We start from the raw sequence: 12,189 nt of genomic DNA, 5'->3' as shown, positions 1-12,189 counted from the left end.
GTTCACTGACTGTTCATCAGATAGCATTGAGACAGTTCACTGACTGTTCATCAGATAGCATTGAGACAGTTTGAGCCAGTTCACTGGTTCTTCGGCAGTGGTTAGAGCATTGGGCCAGTAACCAAAAGTTTGCTGGATCGAATCCCAGCGCTGGCAAGGTAAAAATCTGTCTTTCTGCCCCTGTGCAAGGCAGTTAACCCACTATTCCCAGAGGTGCTGGTGGATGTGTAACCAGACCCGCCCAGTGCAGCATGGTTTGGCTTGGCTTATTAGTGTGAAATGGGAATTTGAGAAGAACCAGTTTTTTATCATGAATCTGGTCATCGAACATCGGTTGTATTTTGTTCTAATAGGCCCATATCAAGTTGGCCTTTTTTCTCCCCAATTTCGTGGTATTTACAGTCTTGTCTCAACGCTGCAACTCCCGTACGGACTTGGGAGAGGCGAAGGTCGAGAGCCGTACATCCTCCGAAACACAACCCAACCAAGCCGCACTGCTTCTTGACACAATGCCCACTTAACCCCTGAAGCCAGACACACCATTGTGTTTGAGGAAACACCGTACACCTGGCGACCGTGTCAGCATGTACTGTGCCCGGCCCGCCACAGGAATTACTAGTGCACGATGGGATAAGAACATCCCTGCCAGCCAAACCTCCCTTAACCCGGACGATGCTGGGCCAATTGCGCGCCGCCCCATGGGTCTCCCGGTCGCGGCCGGCTGCGACAGAGCCTGGACTCGAACCCAGAATCTCTAGTGGCACAGCGAGCACTGTGATGCAGTGCCGTAGACCACTGCGCCACTTGGGAGGCCCCAAGATGTCATTCTGCAAGAATTTGTCTGGAGAATTCTCAACTGATGAGACACCATTTTGAAAGAAAGCCAGCTGTGCCAAGAAAGAAACACGCACGCTGACCTTTTACAATAACTCTGAGTTAGATACAGCCATCACAGCAAGAGAGAGAGAGAGATAGGGAGAGAGAGAGAGAGAAGGGAATTCAGTCCCCTGGAATTGATTGAATCATTTGACCGTGTTGCTGCAGCAGGAGAATAGAAGCCCAATAAAAGCCCAATAGACTGATAAATGACAGCCGAAAGCCATCAGCTATAACTAAGCAATTGCACCATTTCCCTGGAAATGACTTCCTGTCGTGTTTATTACAAATATGTCACTTAAACGACCTGTTCCCAGGGAACTACAGCTGCCATTTTCTTCCTCTCTCCTCCATTCAACGCCCACTAGTTGTTATTTAAGCAACTACAACAAACGTTTACAGTACATATAGGCTAGGCTGCTGGAGACCTGAGGAATAAAGAGAAAGATGATACAAATGAGAGGAGAGTTATAGACGTGTTTTTAACTCGGCCGCAGATGAAGAGGTCACTCTTCAGGAGAGAGAGAGATGCTCCAGGGTTGGACACAGAGCTCTGTGTCATGTCTTTTGTCTTGATGAAGTGCTATTCTCTTCACTCCCCGCAGGAAATGTACTTCTCCCCGTGTTAACGCAAGGTCGGCGCCAGGGTGATTTAAGAGTCATGTTCACTCGTATATTAAACTGCCCGACTTCAAGCGAGCGAGGACTTAACTTTTGCTTCAGTATCTGTACTCGATAATCCGCCTAATCTGAGGACTCTCTTTGAATTTAAGAGAATCTGTCATGGTGAAACATGTGTATCGGCAGATGTATGTATGTGTGTGTATATATATATATATATATATATATATATATTAACCTTTATTTAACTAGGCAAGTCAGTTAAGAACATATTCTTATTTACAATGATGGCCTACCCCGGCTAAACGCTAACCCGGATGACTCTGGGCCAATTGTGCGCCGCCCTATTGGACTCCCAATCACGGGCTGGTTGTGATACAGCCTGGAATCGAATATTGGTTGTTATTGATGGCTTATAAACAAGCAGAATAATAAATGTACAATTTTATTTATTTGTAAGACTTTATATTTCAACATATTTAAACACTATTAAATTTAAAAACACTATTAATTTTAAACACTATTCATTTTAAAATGATTTAACATGTTTTTTTAACCAAAACTTAATGGATCTTTTTTTGCTCTGTAACTAAGCGAAGCATTTGTTCTCACACTGTGTCCTGTGTCGTTTCAGTCTGACACCTATTTGTGTGTGGCCGTTCCAGTACCGACAACCAGGGATGCCTATATCGGTAAGTGTTTTTTACCCAAATCTTAAAGGAATCTGGTTACACAGACTTGGTCCAATGTAAGTGATTTGTTAAATGTCAAAAACGAATTAAATGTAGTAAAAAAAAAAATATATAAAAAAAAATATATATACACACACACACACACACACACACACACACACCGGTGAAATATGTTGTTTGAAAATTCAAATGTTCCTCAGTCTAGGTCTCGGGAATCAAACCAGCGATACGATTTAAGGAGCTCACCCAAAATCCATTCTCAAACTCTCTAGCATATATTTCCTAGGATATTAACTTTTCGTCCCCCATTTTTCGACCCACTGACGAGAACCACTTTTCTATGATACATACCGCCCCCCCCTTCCTGTTGTTATGGGCAACCGTCCTCTCATAAGCACCCATTTATTTTGTCTTTGACCAAGTGGCAGGGTGAATGAAATCCCATAACGCCACAGTGACCCTTAATCCCGCTGACCTATCCCAGTGTGTTGTCTATGAGCCTGGGTTTATGGGAAGGCAGGAGTTAGCCCTGCAGACACTGTTTGTCCAGCTTAGGTTTCCCAACAAGATTACTTCCCATCCCAGATTCTCAGCCAACCACATTCCACTCCCATCACTGGCATGTAACAATAAAGAGAACTCTCTGTCTTCAATCCTGTTAAATCATTTTTGACCGAAGCATGCACGGCGACACACACACACACACACACACACACACACACACACACACACACACACACACACACACACACACACACACACACACACACACACACACACACACACACACACACACACACACACACACACACACACACACACACACACACACACACACACACACACACACACACACACACACACACACACACACACACACACACTCCCAAAAAGCATGCAAAAAGTATAGAGAAAAATGTATGTTTTAAGCCTTGCCAATGCATTGATATTCAAATGATTGTTATATTGTGAGAATAATTAGGACTTTTCCTGACTAAATAGATTGGATGCACAGCGATTCTTCTATAGCTGGCACACATAATATAGCCATGAATAGTGGTATCATTAATCTCACTATCGCTGGTGTTATAATGAGAAAGTGATAATAAAAAATAAAAAACGGGTTCCTTTTTTAATTTTTTAAATAGATGTATTTGTATGGAAAGACAAGTTAAAGCCAACATTGTTTTAGTCATCATAATAACCATATGTGATTTTTACGTAGCGCCCTTCAATTGAAGAGGCGGGAAACAAACAAAGGTTTTTCATTTATTTTATTTGACCTTTATTTAACTAGGCAAGTCAGTTAAGAACATATACAACGGTTATAAATTACAGTAAATGATTACATAGTATTTCCTGTAAATATGGAAATGTACTACAGGTAATTGATATAATACTTACGGTTTGGAAGTCATTCGTAAGGTAAGTCCTGAGCAATCTCTATGGTGGTCTGAAACAAAAAATCGGCAATTAGCCGACAACAAATGATCGATTTTGATCTTTATTTAACTAGGCAAGTCAGTTAAGAACAAATTCTTATTTTCAATGACAGCGTAGGAACAGTGGGTTAACTGCCTGTTCAGGGGCAGAACGACAGATTTGTACCTTGTCAGCTCGGGAGTTTGAACTTAACCTTCCGGTTACTAGTCCAATGCTCTAACCACTAGGCTACCCTGCCACCCCAAAGTGGCCACATCTCTTACAAAAAACGGATAAGAAATGGAATCATAGATCATTTAAAAAGGATCAGGAGAACGTATACATTGGCTACAATAATTACAATAACTTTTCAAGCACCAAATTGTGGAAATGTCTGATTTTCTAGTTAGTCCTATTCCAGTACTTTAATTTTGGCGCTCCAAATTCAAGGTAAAATAGGCTACTCCAAAAACTGCAGGTCTAACATGAAAAAACAATGTATTTGTCATGTTATTTCATTACCAGATCATATTGTGTTAATTATATCCAGAATAATTAATAGGGAGAACGTTGGGTGTTGTTCTATAGTCTATCCTACACAATTTAACACAGTAGACTGTGTCCAATCCCAGGCACAAAAACATATGCAAACATGAATTTATTACCTTGATGAATTCTCTTAAATCTAACGAGACCCTGCTGTAAATCAAGCAGACAACAACAGATGATGTTCTGCGATGCATACAAAGCCCAACCCCGCCCTCCCTTTGGCAAAATCCCACCACGACGCCATCTTGATCCTACCGTCTCATAGGCAGAAACTTAAACAGGGTGTACAAGTGACAAGAACAATTCAATGCTGGTCTGACCAATTGGAATCCACGCTTCAACTTGGAAATTGGAATCCACGCTCAACCGCAAGGCTCTCCAGAGGGTGGTGTGTTCTGCACAACGCATCACCTGGGTCAAACTACCTGCCCTCCAGGATACCTATAGCACCCGATGTCACAGGAAGGCAAAAAAGATAACCGAAGACAATAACCACCCGCGCCACTTCCTGTTCACCCCGTTATCATCCAGAAGGCGAGGTCCAGTACAGGTGCATCAATGCTGGGACCGAGAGACTGAAAAACAGCTTATATCTCAAGGCCATCTGACTGCTAAACAGCAATTACTAACTCAGAGAGGCCGCTGCCTACATTGAGACCCAATCACTGGACAAATGGATCACGAGTCACTTTAAATGATGCCGCTTTAATATTGTGTACATATCTTACATTACTCATATCATATGTATATACTGTATTTTATACCATCTATTGCACCTTGCCTATGCCGCACGGCCATCGATCATCCATATATTTATATGTACATATTCTCATTCCCCCTTTTTAGATTTGTGTGTATTAGGTAGTTGTTGGGAAACTGTTAGATTACTTGTTAGATATTACTGCACTGTCGGAACCAGAAGCACAAGCATTTCGCTACACTCGCATTAACATCTGCTAACCACGTGTATGTGACAATTAAAATGTATTTGATCGACATCAATTGGCCCGGGATATTAGATCCACTGCAACTGTCTTCACCGGTGTAACGAACGAGACACCAAAATATTCTGGAATCAGATGATGTGTGAATATATCACGTCCTAACTAATCAGCTGGACACTAAATGCGCATCAAGTATTTTGCATAATTATTGAAGATCCACGTTAATGACAGTATCGATTTCGGGTTTTAATTATCAAGTTAAGGTGACTCTTTCGGTTAGAAGCATTCCATTTTTGTGCCCATGAAAACTGTTTCCATTATGTAACATGAGGAGACAGGAAGATCATTGCAGATCATTCCACCATGACTCTATAGATAACTGAGTAACCTCTGGTAGCAGATCATTCCACCATGACTCTATAGATAACTGAGAAACCTCTGGTAGCAGATCATTCCACCATGACTCTATAGATAACTGAGTAACCTCTGGTAGCAGATCATTCCACCATGACTCTATAGATAACTGAGTAACCTCTGGTAGCAGATCATTCCACCATGACATGACTCTATAGATACTGAGTAACCTCTGGTAGCAGATCATTCCACCATGACATGACTCTATAGATAACTGAGTAACCTCTGGTAGCAGATCATTCCACCATGACTCTATAGATACTGAGTAACCTCTGGTAGCAGATCATTCCACCATGACATGACTCTATAGATACTGAGTAACCTCTGGTAGCAGATCATTCCACCATGACATGACTCTATAGATAACTGAGTAACCTCTGGTAGCAGATCATTCCACCATGACATGACTCTATAGATAACTGAGTAACCTCTGGTAGCAGATCATTCCACCATGACTCTATAGATAACTGAGTAACCTCTGGTAGCAGATCATTCCACCATGACTCTATAGATAACTGAGAAACCTCTGGTAGCAGATCATTCCACCATGACTCTATAGATAACTGAGAAACCTCTGGTAGCAGATCATTCCACCATGACTCTATAGATAACTGAGTAACCTCTGGTAGCAGATCATTCCACCATGACTCTATAGATACTGAGTAACCTCTGGTAGCAGATCATTCCACCATGACTCTATAGATAACTGAGTAACCTCTGGTAGCAGATCATTCCACCATGACTCTATAGATAACTGAGTAACCTCTGGTAGCAGATCATTCCACCATGACTCTATAGATAACTGAGTAACCTCTGGTAGCAGATCATTCCACCATGACATGACTCTATAGATAACTGAGTAACCTCTGGTAGCAGATCATTCCACCATGACTCTATAGATAACTGAGTAACCTCTGGTAGCAGATCATTCCACCATGACTCTATAGATAACTGAAACCTCTGGTAGCAGATCATTCCACCATGACATAGACTCTCTGGTAGAGATCAACTGACTCTATAGATAACTGAGTAACCTCTGGTAACAGATCATTCCACCATGACTCTATGACTCTCTGGTAGCAGATCATTCCACCATGATAAGATAACTGAGTAACCTCTGGTAACAGATCATTCCACCATGACATGACTCTATAGATAACTGAGTAACCTCTGGTAGCAGATCATTCCACCATGACATGACTCTATAGATACTGAGTAACCTCTGGTAGCAGATCATTCCACCATGACTCTATAGATAACTGAGTAACCTCTGGTAGCAGATCATTCCACCATGACATAACTCTATAGTTAACTAAGTAAAAATCTGTTTATGGTTTGGGTACCGTTAAGGAACCCATAGTGTTGTGTCTGGTGAGGTATGTATGTATGTATGTATGTATGTTTAAAATAGATTATACAAGTGATGAGGCATTTTCAACACACAAATGTTTATTGAAAAGACTAGAAGAGAAGTAGTCAATATCTAGCAGATATATATATATATATATACAAAAATATATTAAAAAAAGAGTCCTTGTGATTTACTTACACATGTATCTTTAGCAATTAGCATCAATTGTCAGTGGGAAAAGACACTACAGAGAGAGTCGATGGATATAGGAAGTCCCTGGCATAATGATCAATTTCTCTAAATGACTTACAAAGGATTATTATGGATAATGCGGACGGCAGCGTTCTATTTATTTTCGTCGCGAAAATAAATAGAACATCTTGCACCATAACATCTTGCACCATAACATCTTGCACCATAACATCTTGCACCATAACATCTTGCACCATATCTTTCCTCAGTGCTGTCAGAAACACTATTATGGAGGACACATGCAACCACAATTTGTTTTCAAGTTACTAAACACAACCGTACATTATGAGAACATAGTTACAACCACAATGTGTTTTCAAGTTACTAAACACAACCGTACATTATGAGGACACTGTAGACATAGCCACGATGTGTTTTCAAGTTACTAAACACAACCGTACATTATGAGAACATAGTTACAACCACAATGTGTTTTCATGTTACTAAACACAACCGTACATTATGAGGACACTGTAGACATAGCCACGATGTCGGTGACATGTTTTAAAGTTTCTCAACACTGTGTTACAACCACAATGTGTTTTCAAGTTACTGTAAACAGAACATGCCTGAATCGGCATAATCTCATTATGACAACAAACAATGTGTTTTCAAGTTACTAAACACACGGGTTACATTATGACATGGCCTCAATGGTTTTCAATTGAACACCCCAAGCCTTATTATCCCAAACTTTCTTGATTCTTATTTCCAACCGTAATGCAAATCCAACCGCGACCAGAATATTTTGCTGAAGCATACAGATATGATTATCTACATCCCTCAAAAATAACTGAGAATGAGTAAATAGGGCCTGTGGGAGAGATTAACCCTGTGTTAACTTAGCCCACTGAGGCGGATAAAACCAGTATTGCTTGCCATAGGGTTGAGCCAGGACAGCCCCATGCCTACAGGGCTGCTGCCTGTCTGTTGCAAGATCAGGGCTTTAGAGAGGAGTGATGTCTCCATCGTGTTTTCTCGCTCACTCGTTTCTCACGAGCCACCAGTCCTCCCGTAAACACATCTGTTTAGCCGTGATTAATGCGAAGGCATTTGTTGCCTAATTATGGGGTGTCGTCTCCGTGGACACAGGGATACTGGGGCAGGGCGAGAGAGGTGTTTTCTATAGAACACGGGCAGCCCACTGAGCAGAAGGGGCTTCTGCTCTCACCTCCAAACTCACAACAGAGAAATACAGACCACTGTGATCCAAAAATTGATTTGTTACTGGAGTGAATAGTCCTTTCAGACTAAACGAACAATACAGCTAAAAGGCTAAGAAAGGCCTCCTTTCATTTCAGTAAAAAAAAAAAAAAGACCTCAATTTAGACATTTACTTGTTACTCATACGAATAGCGTTGCTAGGATAGAGAAAGAACAAATATTATCTTAAAAAACAGGAATTCAAGGAGAACCCGTCAAACTGTTGCTGCTGTTCTCCTTGTATACACAGTACACTCGATCTGACATATGGTGCTGTTATGAAAATTCATGAAGGAGAAAAGAAGCACCCCCCACGCTCATTATGCTGTCAGAAAGCCCCATTCATTATTCAGGTCCGAGATTATACTGGGCCCACGCATGTTACTAAACCCCGTCCTGGGGTTTTCATCACTTTCATGTGGAGAGAGCATTGACTTTCTGTCAGGTTACTGAACACTCTTGCCGAACATCTTACACCACAATGTTTTTCAAGTTACCAAGCCTGCAGTGCCTGGCTTACCCACAATGAAGAACTACAAAGTGAAGAGAGTCACCTTTTTTCATGTTTCAAAATATGCTCTGAGTATAAACAGTAGCCTACGCTGTGTTTTCAATTTTACTCCCAATTTAATATGAGCTGTGAACTCTTTTTTCAATAATTTGTTTTTCAGTTGTTTTTTCAGGTTTTCACAGAGCCATGTACTGTATATGCATGGCCATACACCGTATATACATGTTACCATACACCGTATATACATGGCCATACACCGTGTTTTCATGTTACTAAACACAACCGTATATTATGAGAACATAGTTACAACCACAATGTGTTTTCATGTTACTAAACACAACCGTATTATGAGAACATGGCAACCACAATGTGTTTTCAGTTACTATACATGGCCATACACCGTATATTCATGTTACTAAACACAACCGTATATACATGGCCCTAGCACAGTATATACATGGCCATACACTGTGTTGCGTATATAAACATGGCCATACACCGTTATGACACAAACTGGCCCCACCGTATATACATGGCCGTTGAACACCCCAAGTTATATCCATGGCCATACACCCAACCGTATAAATACATGGACCAGAATATTTTGCACCGTATATACATGGCCCAAAAATAACTGAGAATATAAATGGCCATAACCGTATATACATGGCCATACACCAGTATATACATGGCCCTACACCCCATATACATGGCCTGCCTGTACACAGTATATACATGGCCATACACCGTATATACAGGCCCCCGTACACCGTATATACATGGCCCTACACAGTATATCTCATGGTCTCTCTCACCATACACCGTATATACATGGCCATACAGAAGGGGCTTCTGCTCTCACCTATACATGGCCATACACCGTATATTTGTTACTGGATGGCCCTACACCTCTTTCAGACATGGCCCAATACAGCTAAAAGTATATAAATGGCCTCCTTTCATTTCAGTATAAACATGGCCTAAATTTAGACATTTACTTGTTACTCATACATGGCGTTGCTAGGATAGACCGTATTATCTTAAAAAACAGGAATTCAAGGAGAACCGTAAACTGGCTGCTGTTCTCCTTGTATACAGTACATCAATCTGACATATGGTGCTGTTATAAAATTCATGAAGGAGACATGGCCGTACACGCTCGGCCTGCTGTCAGGCCCTATTCATTCCGGTATATACATGGCCGCCACACCGTTTTCATATTTCATGTGGAGATACACTTTCTGTCAGGGCTGAAGCTCTTGCATGGCCAAGCCTGCAGTGCCTGTATATACATGAAGCCAGTCACCTTTTAATGTTTCAAAATATGGCCCTGAGTATAAACAGTGGCCTACACCTCAATTTTACTCCCCAATTTAATATGAGCTGTATCTTTCAATAATTTGTTTTTCAGTTGTTTTTAGGTTTTCACAGACACCGTGGCCCTATACATGGCCCTACACCGTATATACATGGCCCTACACCGTATATACATGGCCGTACACCGTATATACATGGCCATACACCGTATATACATGGCCATACACCGTATATACATGGCCATACACCGTATATACATGGCCGTACACCGTATATACATGGCCATACACCGTATATACATGGCCGTACACCGTATATACATGGCCATACACCGTATATACATGGCCATACACCGTATATACATGGCCCTACACCGTATATACATGGCCATACACCGTATATACATGGCCATACACCGTATATACATGGCCATACACCGTATATACATGGCCATACACCGTATATACATGGCCATACACCGTATATACATGGCCATACACCGTATATACATGGCCATACACCGTATATACATGGCCATACACCGTATATACATGGCCATACACCGTATATACATGGCCATACACCGTATATACATGGCCATACACCGTATATACATGGCCGTACACCGTATATACATGGCCGTACACCGTATATACATGGCCGTACACCACCCCGTTCACGGAAATGGTTCGCTCCTACAGACAGTGAGTCACGTGGCCGTGGCTTGCTATATAAAGCAGGCAGACAGGTATCGAGACATTGTTACTTTTAAAATGAACATTAAAATGGGCTAAACGAGTGACCTAAGCGACTGAGGTTCTAGTATATCCGTGTCTAGGGTTTACCGATGATGATGCAACAAACAGAAAACATCCAGTCAGCGGCAGTCCTGTGGGCGAAAAATAGTTAGTCGAGGAGAGTTAGAAGGAGAATGGAAAGAATCGTGGAAGCTAACAGGCAAATAACGGCACAGGTACAACAGTGGTGTGCAGAACGCCATCTCAGAACTCACAACTCGTCGGTCCCTTGTCAAAGATGGGCTATTGCGACCACACCGGGTTCCAGTCCGATCAGCTAAAATATTTACCTGGTCTGACGAATCCTGGTTCCTGTTGCATTATGCTGATTACCGAGTCAGGATTTGGCGTAAACAGCATGAGTCCATGGCCCCATCCTGCCTGGTGTCAACGGTACAGGCTGGTGGTGTGAGGAATGTTTTCCTGGCACACATGTTAGATCTCTTGCAATGTTTCCATGACTCAAAGAGTTCAGGCTGTTCTGGAGGCAAAGGGCTGTCTGACCTGTTACTAGATGTGTGTCCTAGGAAACTGGCCACTGAGTGTTTAAACTGACAATACATATATACTGGCTATATATGTGAGCCATAAATATACACTGGCCATACAGTGCCTTCGGAAAGTATTCAGACCCCTTGACTTTTTCCACATTTTGTTATGTTACAGCCTTGTTCTAAAAACGATTTAATTATTTTTTCCCCTCATCAATCTACACACAATACCCCATAATGACAAAGCGAAAACAGGTTTATTTGATTTTGTTTGCAAATGTATAAAAACATAAACATACCTTATTTACAAAAGTATTCAGACCCTTTGCTATGAGAATCAAAATTGAGATCAGGTCCATCCTGTTTCCATTGATCATACTAGAGATGTTTCTACAACTTGGATTCCACCTGTGGTAAATTCAATTGATTGGACATGATTTGGAAAGGCACACACTTGTCTATATAAGGTCCCACAGTTGACAGTGAATGTCAGAGAAAAAAACAAGCAGTGAGGTTGAAGAAATTGTCCGTAGAGCCCGAGACAGGATTTATGTCGAGGCACAGGTCTGGGGGAAGGGTACCAAAAAATGTCTGCAGCATTGAAGGTCCCCAAGAACACAGTGGCCTCCATCATTCTAAAATGGAATACGTTTGGATCCACCAAACCACTCGGAGGAGAGGTGACCAAGAACCCAATGATCACTCTGACTGAGCTCCAGAGTTCCTCTTTGGAGATGGGAGAATCTTCC

At 41.6% G+C, this 12,189-nt stretch overlaps 1 protein-coding gene across 5 annotated transcripts in view; it reads left to right on the top strand.

The window, feature by feature from the left end:
- pam (peptidylglycine alpha-amidating monooxygenase) overlaps positions 1-12,189 on the top strand; it is a 160,568-nt gene that overhangs the window by 28,328 nt on the left and 120,051 nt on the right. For all 5 annotated transcript variants that reach the window (XM_052525124.1, XM_052525120.1, XM_052525122.1 and 2 more), the window contains exon 5: positions 2,132-2,189. In XM_052525124.1, coding sequence (XP_052381084.1) covers positions 2,132-2,189 — 58 coding nt within the window. The remainder of the gene's footprint in view (positions 1-2,131; positions 2,190-12,189) is intronic.

This window comes from Oncorhynchus keta, chromosome 9 (genome assembly GCF_023373465.1).
Source record: "Oncorhynchus keta strain PuntledgeMale-10-30-2019 chromosome 9, Oket_V2, whole genome shotgun sequence".
NCBI classification, from domain to species: Eukaryota; Metazoa; Chordata; class Actinopteri; order Salmoniformes; family Salmonidae; genus Oncorhynchus; species Oncorhynchus keta.
The sequence above is the reverse complement of the archived record's forward strand: the minus strand, read 5'-3'. Positions and strand labels throughout refer to the sequence as shown.